Raw genomic sequence first — 19,730 nt, forward strand, 5'->3', positions numbered from 1 at the left:
CACATATATACAGGGTGTCTCGCACGAAGCATTACAAGTATCTTCTTTGAGCCCATTACGAATAGCTACAAAATTCATTTTTTTTAAATTTTAAACATACTGACACTCTTTATTTGACATATGCAATGTCGTTGCTGGATCACCTACTTTACATAGTTAAGAAAAAATGACAAAAAATATCTGTCATTACATTTATTTTAAATATAATGCATTTGGATCAACATATTGAGGTTGTCAATTATTTTGATAAATGTTTAGTGTAGTATAAATGAACTTTCCTTATTTCAAAATCTGATAGCATGTCCTAAATGATGTCGGTAAATATTTACAACTACATATACACCGTCTTGGACATTTAATAAAATAATTCCTAACTTACATGTTGGTTTTGATGTTTTTCATAGCATCTGAAAATTCTCGTGATGAACAATATTATTCACTATATCTCTTTAACTATTCAAAATACAGCGGTATATCTTAAATAATTGTTACTTAGTCTTGAAACGATATAAAAAAAATGCAAAATGAAAAATTTATTTAAAATTATGGAGTTATCAGCCCTACCTACCTCTTAAGGGTGATCCATGTATCTTACGTAAAAGACTACAATAAAATTAAAAGTAACAAAATAACAGAACAGCACCTATATCTTTGTGTAAAACATCCTGCATACATGTATATATACCAACATAAAACATAATTGGTAAGTTTATCTTGCTTAATAACAACTTTAATTGACAGATATACATTTCAAGTAGTTTGAATTAGCGCACTAAATGGATACGGTTGCCCTTCGAATTGTTACTTTGTCAGGACTGGGCTGCAATCAGCTGCAACAACTTAAAGATCAAGTAGCAAATGTGTAAAAGAAAGTGAGAAACTCTGAGAACAAGTGAGAAAAACATGTAGTCAGAGTGAGTATGAAACAGCGAGAACGAGTAAAATACAGTTAGTTACTTAACTGTAAATGATTGCGATCAATTGTAATATATTTTTACGAAAAGTAAAACATACATCTCAATAATTTCCATTATATTTTTTTATTCGTACTCCGTATTATTTATAAGGAAAGAATTGATTTAGGGAAACAATTTTTCTCGCGATCTTGTGAATAACTAATAAAACTCAAAATATGGAATACGTAATCTGTGACTTGTAAACAAAGTGTTAAATGCTTTTCGCATAACAGTACGTATAAGAGACAGTTCTGAAATGACAATTGACGTTTTTGATGAAATTTTTATATTAGATATGATTATTCTTACAAAAGCTTTCGACGCTTATTTTTTTTACCATTCGTTTTCATTGGAAAAATTATGAAAATTGTTTTCAAAATTAGGGGTAGAAAACCAATTTGTTACATAACAGCTTTCAAAAAAATCCATTTGTTGAGTAATAATATTATACTTATACATTATATATTATAAGAAAACATACTTTTATTATTTGGGTGCACTTTAAGTACTTTAAGTATTTCTCGACATTAAAAATTAACAAAAATTGAATTCCTTAATATGTTTGTAACATTTTATTAAATTAAAATAAAATTTATATATTAGACAAATTAATTTTTAGTACATGTATATGCAATTTTTAATGTACATTTACAAAGTATTTTTAAACATTACTATATGTTTCTTATATATCTATTTATTATGTAGATTTTTTTACATTTTAAGTATTATTTATTGTGTAAATAAAATTAAATCGATTAATTATTATTTATTTTATAAACTTGAATAATGCTTCAGAATATATTTGGTAAAGCATTCTCTTTTGTGCAATTGTATTCGGTACAATTTGCAATTATAACTGGTTTTACTTCTTTTTCCATTGACGAACAAACTTAAAATTATTTTTTTTTAATTTCTTATTATTTAACTATATTTATTGAGTCTTAATATTTCATCTTTTTATCGTTAGAAAAATGACAAATTCTGCAATGTAACAAGAAAATTAATTTATTTTCAATTTCTTAAGTTATCAATAAGCATGTATGAAAAACCATTAAAACAAGATGTCTCGTAACCTGGCCACAAAGTTTAGTTTGCTATATACAAAATATCTTTGTAACCTGTATACAATGTGTTAAGTATGGAGCCTAAATTTAGCTGTTATACTTGAAACAATTGAATAAGAAACTGTTTGGAGCCATAAAGTCTTCAAAACTATGGATTAACAATCAAAGTGTAATACAAAAGGCAAAAAATATATATATAATAAGAAGTCTAAACATATGAGTGTTTACTATAATTTTGTGCATGAAAAAATTAAGAAAAGTGCAATAAGTGTAAAATATTGTAAATTGGAGCAACAACCAGTTGATATGTTAACAAAAGCGTTCAAAACAATAAGTTTGTGTGACAGAAATATCTTAGTCCTCTTGTAAAACAATGCATGTATGAGTATGTTAAAGTTAGGGTCACAGTTAAAAGGAAGTGTTAGATAAATAACTGAGGCCTTTATTTACAAACACTATATGTGTAATAAAGTGTAAATATCAGATTATAGATATATAGACTTACATGAGTGAGCAAAAACAATGCCTAAAAGAAGAGTAAAACTGAGTGCGCAATAAATTCAAAAGTAGAATTTGTTCTTTTAATTTTGCTAAGACCTTATATTTTTTTGTTTATTTGTTATAATAAATCTTTAGTTTAATTTTTACAAAGTTTGAAGGAATTGAGTAGTTGGATTTTTTTTCCAGTTTATGAAATAACAATTTGAATATGTGACCCATTCCCAAGAAAGTGGACTAATGAATCAAAAATTAATTTTTGAATTTCATGGGTTCAAGAGTTTAAAATAAACTCTAAATTTCTCTCTCCCAAATAAAATTAATTGCATTTAAAAATTTTGAAAATTCGTACAGATGTAAAGGTTTTATAAATATCAATGAGTAAAATCAAATTATACAAAAATTATTCTTGTTTAAAAAAATAAACATGTTTATATGATTGTATTTGGTACCATTTTCATTGCAAGAACCTTATGTATTCGATTAAAGCAGTTTTATAGTGATAAAATAAAAAATATGAAATTTTTACTTTTCTGCTTTAATAGTTCATGTATAAATTGATTCTGAAATAAGTATAGTATGTTTCGTTAAACGATAAAGTTGGATGTAAATAACTTGTCATGTAACTAGAATTTCATTAGTTTACTAAGTTGACACGACATTCAAGTTAAGAACTACCGTAGGTCCAAAGAAATTCTATTCTAAATATTTGTATCTAAATACTTTTAGAATTGTCACTGCACATATATAATAAAATGGCGCACAAAGGGGGTCAGGGTTCAAGACGGCCCATTAGCTTTGTTGGTTAGAGCGTCGTGTAAATAACCCGAAGGTCTTGTAGGTTCGATCATCTCTCCATGGGCCCAAGTACTTTTTGTATGCAATAAAAAGTATCTATGTATTTAGAAAATGAAATTTTGTTTGGTTTCACTTATATCTATAAAATATATATACTGTGAAATATAGATTTAAATAGCATGCACTTTTTCATGTGATTAAAATTCCATTCTAAAACATTCACTCGTTACCATTAAAAACGTCTTGTAAATGTTAGTAATGATACATTAGTATATGCATAATAACTTATATATTTATTTCGCGAATACCCGGGTCAATACGCTTCTGTATAGACATGTGACTTTGTTTATCCACACTCTATCTTTATTAACGATATTCCTTTAATGATGCATAAAAAAATGTGGGTAAAATACGATAAAATTTTCTTACATTTTAGTCATACTATTCAAAATTATAATAAATATGATCGGTAGATGAAGAAAGTACATGATATATGTAACAATCTCAAAATATTTATTATACTGTACGGTTTGTGTTAATTTCAAATAGGAATATGTCATCGTTCGAATATTTTTGTGAGTCTGTGTATGCATTTGAAACAGGTTGGCTCTAAAGGTTAATTAATTTAGAACATTTTCACAGTCCATTGTAAATAATTACTAAACAATTCAAAATATTAATGGGATTTTAAAATGTGTTGAATATTTTTGCTCAACAAAGTATACAAATTTTTTTTAACAAGTTTAAAAAATTAAAATTGAAAAAAACAGATATGGTTATGTTTATATGACATTATTTTCATTTTAATAAGCAAAACCCTCCGTGTGCGCGCATTTCCTCCACATACTTTTAAATATAAAATTATATTAACAGTTGTCATTAATATTAGTGATATCATTAACAGAATGCTGTGTACACCAACTTGCTATATATTTACAAAAATCATCATAAATTTATTAAATCTCTTAAAAACACAAATATAATGATACATACATAATAAATTTTAGAGTCATTTATTGTGATATGTTCTTTTGATTATATATACAACTGATTGTCTAATAAATATATTTATGTTAACATTACGTACATATCTCAAACATAATGAAAGATAAAACATCATGTTTAATTAGGAATTAATATCACATAGTGTCGAATTTATAAATAGATATGTACCATATTTAGTAGGAAAATATTTGATATACTATACGAATCATTTTATTTATACTTTTCATGATTTTACGATAAAAGAATAAGTATTCTTCAGTGAATAAAATCACAAATTTTGTTCATATACACATATTTAGGATAAATATGTTTTATTAGGAAAAGAACTCTAATTATGGTGTAAAATAAATAAAGAATATAATTCATTAACATTGACTAGACATACGAACAGGAATATTCTAAATGTGTGACTTAAAATATAGTTTTTGTCATAAAAGAATTTTGTATATAATCGTTTTTCTTATTTCAAACGATTAAACTGCAAAATGGGTACGTTGAAATCCTTGGTCCAAACTTTGTAATATAGTCTGCACCTCATTTTCATTTTGATGATAAAATACATACGCATCAAATTTGGTTGCTAAATTACAATTAGTATCTCTGTAAATTGAGTTAAAAATACATGTATATAAATCGTATTTTAATTAAGTAAAATTATTTATAACTCATATTGGAAAAATTATACTATTATTTGTATTACCCTGCAATAAATGCGAAAAAATGTGGAATATTTGCAGTACGACCACAAGATGAGATTTCCATGTAACTTTGTTTACATATTACCTAAGCATTTAAATAAAAGTTACTGTATTACAATATCATACATTTGTAAATGTTAAGAGTTGTTAAAAGTAACTTGTAAAGAGTTATGATTACATACTGTATCCTCTCTGACCTCTGTTATTCTAATTCCAATTTCTAAGCATTCAAATTTGACAGGGATTAATTTTACTTCTTCCAATTTTAAAACTTGTAGAATTGCTCTTTCAATTTGTTTAACATCTCCTTCTGGACCAATATATATAGAACCACAATATTTAACGGAAAATCCAGCATTTAATGATTTATTCTTTGCTTTAGATGTCTCAGTTTTTTCATCATCATGTTTTTCAGATTTTTTAAAAATCTTTTTCATACTTTCAATACCTGAGTTCCTTATAAGATGCATTATTGGAGTATACACTTCCTGTGTTTCTTTATTTCGATGCTGAAAGTTCAAAATCATAAAAATCTAATTTTTTATCATTTAAAAAATGCTGTTTTATAATACATACTCTAATTATATGTAAACACACTGGCTGACCCATAGATTTCTTCATAATTTTGCGCAACTGTCCCTTAGTATTAGATGTTATAACATTTCCATTTATTTCATCCAGTACATCTCCAATCTCAATTTTATCCTAGTACAGAATGAAAAGCAGACATTAATATCAATATCTTTTACTATTATAATACAGATTTAATTTTATATTTGCATGAAAGTCTAACAAAAGATAAAGTATTATATGTCTTACATCTTCTGCAGCTACTGAATTTTTGTCCAAATTAACTATTAAAGCTTTTCCTTTAGTAAAGCTGTAATAATAAAGACAATTATTCAGAGTTAAAATTTTCTGTTCATAATTAATGTTGCTTACCATACAGAAATACCTAAACTTTTACACGGTACTAATTCCAACGCCACACATTCTGGCAAATGCCAAGATTCATCCAAAAAACTAGAATTTCGTAAATTTAATTTAAAATTTAGTTTACTACTTTGGAGCAATACTGATAGAAATATTTCACCAAGAATATCATCTCCTAGAATACTGTTTTTATCATAATAGTCTGTAGCCATTAATGGTGTCCTGACCTATTCAATTTTGAACATAATAATTGTTATGAAAGCATCTGTAGAATTATAGATAATAAAAAAAACTTATATGTTAATTAAAGAAATTTCAGAAATATATTTTAAATATACCAGTATTTCAATAGGCATATGAAGGCACTTTCGCATTAAACATGTTCTAATTAAAAGCCTAAAACGTCCACTAGGTGTATGCACTTTTGGATTTTGTTTCACTTGTTCAACCACTAAAGAGTAAGTGCAACAGGAACTAAAACAATGTTATCTTAATTTGAAAAAAATGTAAAGTAATATTAATGCTATAGTAATGAAAATAATAAAGTATTAAAAAGAATTTAAATTATACCAAATTTCTTTTGCTATAATTTAACATTCATATATCATTTTTATTAAATTTTACAAAATACACTAGAAAATAATTGATGTTTTTATGAACCTAAAATGTTTTTCTGCAATTTCTTCCAACCAGTACCAAGCGTCAGGTAACTTTGCAAAATCTATTGTATTTAAACGCATTAATATTCCCTTTTGTAAACATTTTTCTAAACATTTACAAAAAGAAGGCAAGTCTATATTTCCATCATAAATTTCTTTATCACATTCTATTAATCTCCGTGTCCAACCTAAAAGTAAATTAAATTAGTAATGACATAAAAAAGTTTCAATAATTTAATGTTTCTGATAGTTACTTAATATATCATTAGTTTTATTAGGTATAATAATAAAATGAATATTACAATTATCTAATTAACAGGTATTTTATCAATTAATATGAAATATTTGTATTGTTTTATTTTCATTGTAACAAATAAAATAAAAATTAAAAATATAAAATATTTTTGATATTTTAAATACAATTTAAACGTTGTAAATTCTATTAACAGATAAGAATAAATTATATTCGAATAAGAATTTGTCTAGCTAATAACATTTGTATTACACATATATTTATTTTTATTATTATCCAGAATTACTTTGTATATGTACGACACAAGAAAAATGTAAAAGAGAAGTTTTATTATTTTATACGATTTAAATAAATTTTCAACATTTGTAACCAATTTTAGATTTATTGTATCATATGCTGTTCGATTTGTCGAGACAGCCATTTCCATATAATGTAAAAGTAATTGTACATAGTTTTTTATATACATTAAATAATTGTTCATGAAATTTTAAAAAATATAAGAATAGAACTTATAATGCAAATAAATCAAATTTGTTTGTGAATAGATAAAAAGCCACGGTCTGTCATAAATTAGTTGTTTTACTGACAAAATAATTTTTTAACCTAGAAACATCTAAATCGCAAAATTACCTTTCAGTTCTTTGATGAGTGGATTTGAGACCGTCATCGCATTATCATTTGCTATTATTGTCATGAGTTGACAATTGTTTCATTACACAAACAGGATCATCGGTTAGAAATTCTTAATAACCGAACATTTGTCATTTTCTGCTGACATAAAACCATATATCATGGATAGGATACAAATGTATACTGTTCAATACTGTTCGTACATCAAATGTCACTATTCTGAGTATGTTATATTATGGCGCACATATTAGAAAACGCGCGCAAGTATACATAGATATATAGTTTTGCCTGAGTTAAACGAGCGTTTTTCTTATTCAAATAATCTGATTAATTATTTACTTACTGCGCAACGTGCTTGTTTAGTTAAACTAATTGCTAAATATTATATGCATATTTATGTAATCTATAACGTAAGAAACCTTCATCTAACTGAAGCTTTAAAATGATATTGGATGTTTTATGCTCACATAACCGCTGTGTGACAGTATATGAAATTCAACTGATAAGATGTGCTTGATATTAATTTTTCCTTCGCGGAGACACATTGAACATTCGTATCTTCAGTATTGTTCAATATGCCATGGTTGTATAGGGCATAAACGTCTGTTTATCTTTACAAATTTTATTGATTAAGTTCTTACGCTATCGATCGACGCATTGTTCAAAATCAAATAAACTTTGAGTTTCGAAGGTTTTGCGCAAATTAAGTGATTACAAATATAAACAGACTTAAAAGAGTTTGTAGAAATGGTAACAATAGTACCTACTGTGAATGAGATCAAACTGAAAGCTTTAGAAGTTTTTGCAAAGGAATTTGGCGAAAATGCAGATATTTGTGTTTGTGCACCGGGTCGCGTGAACTTGATTGGAGAACACACGGATTACAACGAAGGTTTCGTTTTACCTATGGTAAAATACTCTATGTTGAAATGAATTACAATTTTTTTATCCTAAATAAAATAACTTAATCTCTGATTGTTGTTCGTTATCATTAATTGAAAAATATATTTTATAGATCAGGTAATATTTTAAAAGATGTAAAAAACGTATCGTTGGTTTCAATTCTTAATTTTCTATATTCTCATTATTGTAGTATATATTATGTTTTCATTTGAGTAATTATTGTTTACGTATTTAACTATTTGATAATTTTACCATATAAAAGCATTTTGAATTACAAAAAGAATTCTATTATTTATAGCAAATTTTAATGTATTATCGTAAAATGAATTGATAAAAGAAAATTTATTTCATTGGTAATATATTTATCTTTTTTGAGTATTAATAATGTTTAATTTTGGTAGAAGATATTTAATTACATTTATCGCAATCATTTTTATCGTATGTATCCAATTACGAAACTTCAATTTATAGAGATATACAATCTTTTTATTTTTGATGTACTGATAACTACTTTTACTGTGATATCATCAATAACGAAATCACAGCACTGGTTGTAATTTTGACTATGTGAAAATATTAATTATATTATTGAAACTAATTTTCATGATAAATTTGTTAAATTTGTAAAATATATTTTTAATTTAAAAGATTTTAGCGATCATAACGATTGTTATTATTACAATTAATATTTATTAATTAATTAATTTATTAATATTTATCACAATTAATTTTAAATTTTTATAGACGTAATTAAAAAAATTAATTTTATTTTCAGTGCACTATTATTAAAGAATCTTAATTAAATAAGTAGTAAAGAAGTTAAATCAAACTTTCGATTTTACACATATTTTCTGTGTAACTATACTAGCAGTTATTGATACTAATTTCAAAAGTTGAATCATACACATATTAATAATAAATAAAAATGTACTGAGTTAATGGTACATTTATATATTTACATTTTTAGGCATTGCCTATGTTTACGGTCATAGCTGGAAAACGTAGCGACACGAAAAGATACAAAATTATTTCTCTTAGTGAGGAAGTTAGTTTTGAAAAACAGGTTGAATTTGAGGTAGTTGCTTCTAACAATTTAAAACCAGGAGAACCAAGATGGGCTAACTATGTGAAAGGATGTATAGCATATTTTACTTGTAAGTTCGACATTTTACTTTTTTCTACTTATTTCATGAAAATGTAACTAGTAATATGTTATTCAATTGTATTAACTTTAATTAAATATCAATTTGAGGTGATACACCAGCTTTCAATGCTGTTATTGCATCATCTGTACCAATCGGTGCTGGTCTTAGTAGTTCGGCTGCTTTAGAGGTTGCTACTTACACATTTTTAGAAGCAATAACTGGTGTACAATTGAATAAGCTAGAAGATAAGGTATAATTAACCATTTTCATTAAAGTTTACTAATATTAATTTTTCTATGTTGCGCATTTCATTTTTTAATTTTTTCCATTAAAAATTAAAAATAATTAAAGGTGATATACACTATATTTTAGGCTTTGGCATGTCAATCTGCTGAACATGATTATGCTGGAGTTCCTTGTGGTATTATGGATCAATTTATTTCTGTAATGGGAAAAGAAGGTCATGCTCTTCTTCTTGATTGTAGAGATCTTAGTACTAAGCAAATACCTATATCTCAAATGAACGATTACGTTTTTCTTATTACTAATTCTAATACTCCTCATAAATTAAGTTCAAGTGCATATTGTAAACGTAGAGATAGCTGTTATGAAGCTGCCAAAAAGTTAAATAAAAAAAGTTTGCGTGAAGCATCTATAAGTGATATTCAAGGTGAAAGCAAGATTTGATTTTAAAAAGAGAAACTTACCTTTGTATTAAATTTTGTAATCAATACTTATTTCTTGTGTTCTGATTTATTTCTAGTTTTGCAATTACAAAATGCACCTGAAGAAATGATAAAAAGAAGTCGGCACGTAGTGACAGAAATTCAGAGAACAATTGATGCTGCAGTTGCACTTGAAAAAGGAGATTTTAACAAGTTTGGACAGTTAATGAATGAAAGTCATGATTCATTAAAAAATGACTATGAAGTTTCTTCTGTTGAACTTGATATCTTAGTATCATTGGCAAGAGAAATAAATGGTGTTTTAGGAAGTCGTTTAACTGGTGCTGGTTTTGGGGGTTGTACAGTAACTTTATTAAAAAAGGATATAATTGATGAAGTTATAGAACATATAAAGGCTAAGTTAGATTTCATTCAATTTTTTAGCATTACTACAGCCTTAATATTTGGTAATAGTTTTCACAAATATTACTGTTTTTTTTATAGATATCCTGGAAATGCCACGTTTTACGTTGCAAAACCTGCAATGGGAGCAAAAGTACTGGAAATAAATTAAACGGTATATCAATGAGAAGAAATTAAAATTAAAAATGATTTAATCTCACATAGCAAGAGTATAGATAAGTTATAATAATTAACTAAAAACTCTGGAACTTTTTCTTTTCAAATTTATATTAAATACGGTTTTTTAATTTTGGGAAGAGAGCAGTATAGTTTGGAAAAATATGTACATTAATTCAATTATGCTTAAATTTCAATTTTTGTATAGTATACCATTTAAGCTAAACGGTGACAGTATATTTTATCATTTGTTAATATCTTTTGTAGAAATATACACTTATAAGAGATATATTAATAGTAATAAAGAGTAATTACTAAATAGACACGTATAATATTGTATATGTATAAAAAACATGTAAAACACTAGTGCCATACATAAATAGATATTGATAAGGTCCCTTATAAGATAAAAGGGAGTAATCGCAGGACGGAATTTCTACGAATATCCAAGTATTGTCAATAGGTAGCGGCTGCCAAAACATTTGAAAATTCTGAAAATAAATCAGAGTTTTAAAGCGTTTGTATGCGTATATATGTATGTATCGCTATATCCTCAATTTTCAAGGTACGTAACTTTAACACTTGTAAGAAATAAATTAAGCTATTGTTAATTAGTTAGTAATTTATTAATATTAAATTTTTGAAACATACTGTATAAATAATGATATTTTAGTTTCCTTTAAGGCAGTCATTAAGCTCGACTTCGTTAGAACTACATCTCAAACCCGAAGGTTTCACACCTTTGAAAATTTCGATGACGCTCGGCTTTAAATTATGAAAGATTAAGGGCTGTCCACGTTTAGAAAAATCCTCTGTTAAATTCTTCACACCCTAAACAATTTACGTTAATTTTAATACAATTAATATGATTTATGCGATTTATAATTTCGTAACTTGGTTTTTCAAACGGTACTTTATGTACATACTGTTATTAAACATACTTTTGCGGCCGTAAAGTCTGCTGCTTGAATATGTGTAGAATCTATGACAACAGGTACTGCGGTTCCCTGCTTCGTACCGTGCTTACTAATTACAGCACGCACGTACTCAACACTCGGAAAAACAAGGCTTCTATCGGGCGTTATGACGAGATATTCACAACCGTTTATACTCTGCAACAGAAAAAATTATTTTAGAGATGTATTAATAAAAATAGAAGAAGCGTGCGCTCGTATCTAACACAGAGAATAATAAAATTTTCATTTCTTTCCGTACTTCAGCATGACTGATTTAGCTTTCCTACTATTCTTGATTGCTAAGTAAGTTAATATGCATGCTGTAAAATGAAAGTTCTCTTACCGTATCTTTATGAACTCGTAACGACGGCCTTGCTGAAGCGTAAAGTAGGAACAGGACGTTTATACCGATACCAATCACTATACCTAGTTCGAGTCTTATAAAAAGACAGCATAAAAATGTGGCTGATGCTGGTACGAGATCAATTTCTGAAAAAAGTCAAAGCAAACATATAATTCTACTCCTGTCATTTCTTTTTTAATTACTCAATTTATTATAGTTCTATAAAATATATACATCAATCAAAAGTTTCATTCTTAACATTTAATAAGTACATAGTGCAAACAAACTTTAGATACATACGTACAACGTTTGGAAGTTGATAGAACTTATTGTACGAAACAAACGAGTACGGAAACTTATGTATATACGGGCACTAATAATTACAGAGGTATTCAACTTTTTAGTTTGTAAATCACTGGGCAGTTCTTTGCCCGACACACGCACTGTGGAATAACGTATTACGAGAGTTATCGACGATTGGTAAATTTTCTATGGAAAATATTTCGTAAGTACAAATTAAGAAGTTGAAAATCTCTGAAACTGAATCAGTATTCGGGTATACGTTTATCAAGGTTTCTTTGTTTCTTTGAATATATTCTATCGATTCTTAAAGTTTGCACGTTGTTCGTTCATTTACACTTTGTGCGATGCAGAAAGGAAATAGAAAATCGAAGAACGTACTTTTAGTTCGCCATATGGGTTTGATTACGTGTAATTCCACCATGAAGATGACTGCGGCGATTATGATCGCTGCGAGGGCGGCATTAGGGATAAAGTAAAGATACGGGGTGAGGAACTGAAGCGAAACGAGTACTAGAAGACCGGTATAAACACCGCCGAGTGTAGTCTTCACTCCGGATGAATGGTTTACCGCTCCACGGCTGAGGCCACCGCTGACAGGCATGGAGGAAACGAAAGCTGACACGACGTTGCACGCACCCAAAGCTAGCATTTCTTGAGTAGCGTCAATTGGTTTACCCTCATCTACGAACGTGTGATCGTTAATAAACACCATCTTCCTCTCGAGTCTCTATAATAATAGGCATATCTATTTGAAACGGAAACGCGAGACGAATCGTCATATTGATTATTCGAATTAAAATATGGCGTTTCCTTCTATAATACTTTTAGTATAGTGATGCAATTAATCGTGAAACACTATTCAATGATCTATGGCGATACGACCTTGAAGGGTTCTTAAACTTAAATTTTGAATCGGTAGATTGTACAATAAATGCACCGATCGTTGATTCAAGTTCCGTCTATATGTGTAAGACGTAGTCGTTATTAAAGTGTACACGTTTGTAGTAAAATCGAGGAATTTGTAAGTTTCTGCATATTTTATACGAATATTCAAGTTTGAGATCATTTCAAAATTATGGTTCATCGAACTATTCTTCAATATGATTTACAATAGAGTTTCTTCAATTACGGACCGTGACTCTCCAGGGCAGCGACTTTCAAGCTTTTCGGTTTCCAATTTTTGTTTTGATTCGTAACAGGTGTTTTTAATAAAAATAAAATACTATGACAGGTTTTTTATTCGATTAAGTAATATCATTTTTTTTCTTTGAGAATTCGTGGATCTTTGGGAGGTTCAACTGCTCCACAATTTGAGAAACACTGGTATTGATTACATTTCTCCAGACATTTTTTGATGAGTTGAAAAGTAAAGAAGTAAAGAAGTATCGAAGGTGTTAATTATCGCATTATACGTTGTCGTTTCAAGTATTGTTAGTATCGTGTAAACAATTGTTTTATTACTACTAGTTAATCGATTTACTTAGCTGTTTCTAATACCACTTTGAACAATGTATTAATATGAATGCTTTATTCAAAGAAATATTTTCTAACTATCAGTATATTATGTATTTTGAAAGCGAGCTGTGTAGTTGGTAACAATGTTTTGTGACTTACTGAAGACTTTGGCGATAGAAATTGTTTCCAAAAGACTCAATAGAGGAATAATTAGACATCCAGAACCCAGAGCAGATATCATATCGACGAACTCGTAAGTTTCATTTTTGTGTTGCGTTTGAAAAGGTGGTGCCTGAAATTCCGGAAGTCCTTGTTTAACATGACCTGTCAGCTTGACCGGCGAGCAACCTAAATGACTTTCTAAAAGCCAGCTCATAACCGCGCAAATAAGGACCACGAGGATATTTCGAGACGTAGAAAGCAGCCAGAGAGATTTTTGCATAATCATTTGTACTTTCGACGGCATTTTTGTAGTTTTCCGCATTGCCATTACGTCTTTGATTTTCTGGAACGAAATAAGCGTGAAAAAGTATTTTCATTTTTACTATAACAAAAGTAAAAGGTAATGACGTCCGAGGTAATCAATTTTCGGTAGTTGATTTAGTTAATATTTCACGAAATGTTTAATTCCAATTATTGGGATAAATTTAAATAAATTTAAATCGTTAGATGTACATCAATCATTGGTATAAAATCATATCTATGACAAGATATTTGATAATGAGGTTTGTGGGGGTGTAACGTCTGTAGATAAAAGGGGATACAATTCACGAACAAGGTTATCGCATGGGATTGGATGTACCAATAGAACAGAAACGAAAATTCTTTAAAGGATTTGTCTACTTTGAGGTTTAACAAAATGTAAAAAGAAAAAAATTAATTTCTTTTTTAAAGTTTCATGTCTTAAAGACACTATGCTGAGAAAATTATGGAGAAATTCGAAAAATTACCAATATTATAAGACTGAACTGTACTCTGTATCTATTCTCGTATTTTTACGAGATGAGTTGAACCTCAAAGCTGTTTAAGGCTTCTTGTGACTTCAAATTGGACAGACCCTTTAAGTGCAAGGGGTATTTTCAATTGGAAGTTGTCACGCATTGTATGTATAAGGTTTGAAGTAAACGTTATATCTGCTACAAATTTCGATATAAAAATTAATTCGTTTCATTATTTAATCTTCCATTTCATCTCTAATCTCTGATAATTGAATTTTAACGGTACTGACTCTGAGAAGAAGAAGGACGATTATGCACGTGATGCCCAACGCAGTATCCCAAAGTTTCGTTTCGCCAATTTTTTCAAATATTTTTTGCCACACATCGACGAATTTGCTACCATTGATATTTATGCCTAATATATCCTTTACTTGGCTGGTGGCAATAATAATCGCTGCCGCAGATGTGAAACCGACCGAAACTGGTCCTGATATGAAGTCCAATAGGAAACCTAATGGGAAAAATATGTAAACATTTATTAAGCAAATTCATAATATAATATTTAAACAATTTTCCTATATTATGTAAAATGGTATTGTAAAGCGTGTTATTAGGTTTGAAAGGTGTTAAAAAAGAAGAGAATCCAAGAACTTTGGTATTTGATCAGTCTTTCCGATAGATAGTGGATTTTACATATATTTTATTATTTATGAAATGTAGAATGTAAACAAAGGAATGTAAAGAGTTACACGATAAATGCAAAAGTATCAGCCGTCTGCAATATTTATTCGCTTCGATAAGTAGTTTTAGTTGAATAATAGAAACGTTGTGGACTAACAATATTAAATAGAAAATACAAATTGTTTAAAAATATTTGTCAATCCGTAATAATAATGATAGTTTGTTAAAATGAAAATAAATGTGATAATAAGCATTAATTCGTCTAAAATATATTTGCACAAAATTAATAAATGAATGCAAACAAATTATTCGTATTACAGGAAGAAAGAATCGCATTTTACATCAAATAGATAAATGTGGGACTACGAATAATTCTCGACGGGTCGATTAAGAACTTTTTATTCTTCGTTTGCTACAAAAATAGTATATTTAGTTACAAATTACTATTTTTATCAATTGTATACAAGAATAGACATCTGTAACTAGATCTAGATACGTCAGTCATATTTCACATTCCGGTAGTTTAAAAGTCGAGTTTCTTAAGCACAAAAGCGACGTGCAAAACATTTTATAGTACATTTCAATTAAAAAGAAAGAGATCACTTTTCGGGATGTATTATGTATGCAAAGTGTTTGAATAGTTCCATCGTTTAATTATGTTCACAATAAATTTTTAAAGTGTTTCCGTTATACTTTATATGGTTCGTCGGACGTTGAAATTAGTCATAGAAAATTATGTCACACATAAATGTATAAAATTATAGAAAAATTATTTACAGACTGTAATGTTATTTGAATTCCATACGACAAAGCTTTCTCAGCACCTTAGATATTTTAATATACCATGTATATAAAGGTGATTTGAATATTGATATATTGGAATTGGATATATCGTTTGCAAAGCGAGATTTAAAGATCATTAATGATGTTATCACCTAATTGTAAGATCCCCATCAGCAAACACACGCAGCCAGATACGAGGGTTAAGAGGACTGCAAAGTCGGGCTCTAAGTCCGATTTTTGTAACGTTTCCCTAGTCAAGATTGCGATAATTGCTGTTGGTCCAACCGGTACATCTTTGCAGGATCCTAGGATGGTGTATACGAAGCATGCCATAAAAGAAGAATATAAACCGTACTGCAAAGTAAAACACATATTCGTATGCTCCTCTGGTTTCGATTTCAAAGATTTTCATAAACAATTGATTTACTATCATAATAATCGTTAAATTCGATGTCAAATTTAAATTGTGCATATTGCATTATAATTGGAATGCAACACACGAAACGTTTGTATGTTTAAGTTACGATACGAAGACTTCGTTGCTAAAGTACTTTTATTAACGGAATTATTCATTTGAATTGAAAAACCTTTGCTAACAAGTTACAAAGTTTTGAATCCCATTTTTCTAGGATTCTGATGGTTTAAATTCCATGAATTTGGAAGAGATTTTTCTTCCACTTCTTCTTGATCAGAAAAAGTAATAATGTCATTTTGAAACACGATTAGTAGTGAAAAATACAATGTTCGATGAAATTGTTATTCATTATTATAAAATCGATTCGACTGATAACAATACGCTACGCCTGCTATGAAAATTATTATTAGAAGTTACTATCGGATGATTACTTGTCAGCTTAACGTTTTTAATAATACTTAAAAGAATTGTAGGAAATAATTGTTTAGATACAGAGGCAATCCATAATTCTTAACATGTTACGATTACATTTTATACGGAATGCTTCATAAACGATAAATTAAATAGTTTAAAGATTCAAATTAGATTAATAGAAGGTTTAAAAGGAACTTTGTCATTCTACACGAAGTTGTAGATATTGGCCCTCTGTCCAATAATTTTCAAATATTTAATTAAAAACCAAAACTCACTCTTCGTATAACCATGTTTTATACATTCACTAATTGTGAGACCAACTTATAAAGTAGATCAAAAGACGTGGTAAAACCGAAGAGTGATTCTGTACCTCAAAATAAGTCGAAGGAATACAATCAAATTTAAATATACGTTCGATCGAGCTCGTTATTTTCTTCTTTAGTGAAGTAAAAAGTTGAAAATAATAGTTCCTTCTTAAGCGATTCTCAGAACAATCTCTTCGTACGTGTAGCAAAATTATTTGTTAATTTCAATATTTTAACTTTATTTGTAAATTACCTTCGCAAAACGCAAGTGCCAATATTATAAATAGTAGATAAGTTTCTTTGTATTATAAAGTATCATATTTTCAGCTTTAAGTGTACATAATTATATTTGAAGGTTTGAATGACACAATTGCCTTAGTATTGCTCAATTAATTAGAAGAAATATAAAAGTAGCTAGTATCAAATTTAAAATAATTCTCAAGGTTGTAAAATCTTCAACCATCTTATAAACCAATTTCCTTGATTCAAGGATTTTTACGAAGAATTCTGCATAAAAAGTAACAACAAATTCTTCTGAATATAAATCAACACGCAGAAAGATGAATTACCCTTGTATCTGAAAATTACTTTCTGCGCACAAGAACTCTGTAATACAAGTAAAATACCATTAGAAAAATGATATACTAAATGGTTACTCCCAACGGAGATACTTTCAATTTTCATCAAGCATTAGTTTATTTTGCTATTTCGACAAGATTCCAAACAGCACTTGTATTATTCTCTTTCTATTCGAGGCACGTCATAAAAAACGTCTTTTCAAAATTCATAGGACGCAAACACCCCAGAATATCCATGCAAATGGTATTTAAAGCTTTGTAACTTTGCTGGCAAAAATAGAAAGTACCAACAAGTGAAATGGTTTCACATTTTTGGTCGATAGTGTGTACACCAATTTATGGTTCCCGTGCGTGAATCGAATACTATATGTAAACATTGAAGTGATGGCCGCACGCTGCCGTTTCGCGTGTCACAACTCAATGATTTTGCACTTATTGGAAGCATATACACACACGTCAAAGAATCATTATGCATTAACGGATACAGCAAACAACATTTCGTTCTAAAACAACAAAACCTGGTTTAAGAAAGATTTCCAAAGGTGAACGAACGTTAATGTCCTTACCTGTAAAGGAAGTCCTGCAACATTCGCATAGGCTATTGCTTGCGGTATAACGGTAAGGCCTACGGTAATACCGGCAACCAGATCGCTCGCTACGTAGTCTTTGCGATACGTTTGTAACCACGCCACAATAGGTACCCTTTTGTAGAGTAACTTTTTCTTGCACGATTTTTTGATTCGTTGGTACAGCCATCTCCTTCCCAATGAACATAACAAATTCCTTTCTGGATTTTGTGGAACTGAAACATGTTACGTGAACGGTTACATAAACTCGCCCTGTTTTTCAGATATCTCTGTTAAGCGATACGAGAAAATACACATTATATCGAACGCTCTTTCTCAATTGCGTTACGAATTAAACCTTGACTCACTTCACAGGGATTTACAGCGGTTTATTATTCTTTTTGTTCAAAGATATAGTCGCAGCTTCTACAGTAAATTCCTGTTAGCTATGTTTTATAACAAGCAACGAGTAATCCTGATAAACGTCTCACTTTACTGAAACGATGAACAAAAATAATTGAATACTCTTCTTGGGGATTTATAGCAGTTTATTATTATTTTTGTTCAAACGTAGAGTCACAGGTTTTACATATAGTCAATTTCCTTTAGAGGTATTGCATAGCAAGAAACGAGTACTCCGGATAAATCTCTTTACTTACACATGATTGTAAAATAATTTAATAATATTTACGCGAGCAATTATCAAAGACGAAAGAAGTATTGTGCGTTTAATATAGTTTCACCGATGTTTCAGAATTATAAGCAGAATCTCAATTGATTGGTAAAGCTTAGGAAAGAAAGCAACAAATTTTAACAAACCCACAACCAGAAATTAATCATTTTAGAGACCATTAGATTTTTTTATTTCGTAGATACGATAATACGATCCTAAGGGCGTCTTGCAATTCGTGATGTAACCAAAAATAAGATGATTCTTCGTTAAATTTATTTATGTAACGATCCATTTACAAAAGAGCCAGTTTCAAAGTCTATATAGATGCCTGTCTGAGTTTTGACTAAATGAATTACACTTACTTAGTGTAATAGTTACACTAATATGTACTTTTTCTACAATTTTATTTTACAATAGTGTTGAATAATATGCTTATCATATTAAACATACATGTGTTAGTATGTTTTGCGTCGAGCGTTGTAAATGTGGAGACGTGGCTGAATATCGTACAATATTACCATTATGAATTATAAT

The 19,730-nt window shown here is 28.8% G+C and overlaps 3 protein-coding genes across 10 annotated transcripts in view; 1 reads left to right on the forward strand and 2 right to left on the reverse strand.

Moving 5' to 3' along the window:
• The first annotated feature begins 120 nt into the window (after positions 1 to 120).
• LOC143147902 (galactokinase) lies at positions 121 to 12,006 on the forward strand. 6 transcript variants are annotated; one of them, XM_076313624.1, is made up of 7 exons: positions 121 to 230; positions 742 to 914; positions 9,365 to 9,551; positions 9,650 to 9,792; positions 9,915 to 10,212; positions 10,306 to 10,627; positions 10,712 to 12,006. In XM_076313624.1, exons 3-7 carry the CDS (start codon positions 9,374 to 9,376, stop codon positions 10,779 to 10,781), a joined length of 1,011 nt encoding a protein of 336 aa, XP_076169739.1. In that variant the 5' UTR covers positions 121 to 230; positions 742 to 914; positions 9,365 to 9,373; the 3' UTR covers positions 10,782 to 12,006. The 6 variants fall into 6 exon arrangements, with proteins under 6 accessions (XP_076169739.1, XP_076169738.1, XP_076169736.1 ...); XM_076313623.1 differs by lacking the exon at positions 121 to 230 and adding an exon at positions 313 to 703 and having other exon boundaries at positions 769 to 914; XM_076313621.1 differs by lacking the exon at positions 121 to 230 and adding an exon at positions 313 to 703 and having other exon boundaries at positions 814 to 914.
• On the reverse strand, positions 4,477 to 7,997 carry LOC143147901 (uncharacterized). Of its 2 annotated transcripts, XM_076313619.1 has the most exons (10): positions 7,838 to 7,997; positions 7,495 to 7,632; positions 6,613 to 6,799; positions 6,291 to 6,426; positions 5,962 to 6,179; positions 5,839 to 5,899; positions 5,596 to 5,724; positions 5,202 to 5,528; positions 5,022 to 5,104; positions 4,477 to 4,921 (listed from the first exon to the last, which is right to left on the reverse strand). In XM_076313619.1, exons 2-10 carry the CDS (start codon positions 7,556 to 7,558, stop codon positions 4,795 to 4,797), a joined length of 1,332 nt encoding a protein of 443 aa, XP_076169734.1. In that variant the 5' UTR covers positions 7,559 to 7,632; positions 7,838 to 7,997; the 3' UTR covers positions 4,477 to 4,794. The 2 variants fall into 2 exon arrangements, with proteins under 2 accessions (XP_076169734.1, XP_076169733.1); XM_076313618.1 differs by having other exon boundaries at positions 7,495 to 7,846.
• Positions 10,913 to 19,730, reverse strand: part of LOC143147899 (sodium-independent sulfate anion transporter) — a 30,598-nt gene continuing 21,780 nt past the window's right edge. Inside the window, exons 3-11 of one of the 2 annotated variants that reach the window (XM_076313612.1) lie at positions 18,524 to 18,759; positions 16,398 to 16,599; positions 15,072 to 15,292; positions 14,003 to 14,348; positions 12,767 to 13,069; positions 12,086 to 12,231; positions 11,728 to 11,898; positions 11,527 to 11,617; positions 10,913 to 11,277 (exon numbers count right to left, since the gene is read on the reverse strand). In XM_076313612.1, the coding sequence (XP_076169727.1) occupies positions 11,243 to 11,277; positions 11,527 to 11,617; positions 11,728 to 11,898; positions 12,086 to 12,231; positions 12,767 to 13,069; positions 14,003 to 14,348; positions 15,072 to 15,292; positions 16,398 to 16,599; positions 18,524 to 18,759 (1,751 nt within the window). In that variant the 3' untranslated portion in view covers positions 10,913 to 11,242. Of the gene's footprint in view, positions 11,278 to 11,437; positions 11,618 to 11,727; positions 11,899 to 12,085; positions 12,232 to 12,766; positions 13,070 to 14,002; positions 14,349 to 15,071; positions 15,293 to 16,397; positions 16,600 to 18,523; positions 18,760 to 19,730 lie in introns of both variants that reach the window. The other variant, XM_076313611.1, reaches the window with a different exon arrangement.

The sequence above is a fragment of the Ptiloglossa arizonensis genome, chromosome 6, assembly GCF_051014685.1.
Source record: "Ptiloglossa arizonensis isolate GNS036 chromosome 6, iyPtiAriz1_principal, whole genome shotgun sequence".
NCBI lineage: Eukaryota > Metazoa > Arthropoda > Insecta > Hymenoptera > Colletidae > Ptiloglossa > Ptiloglossa arizonensis.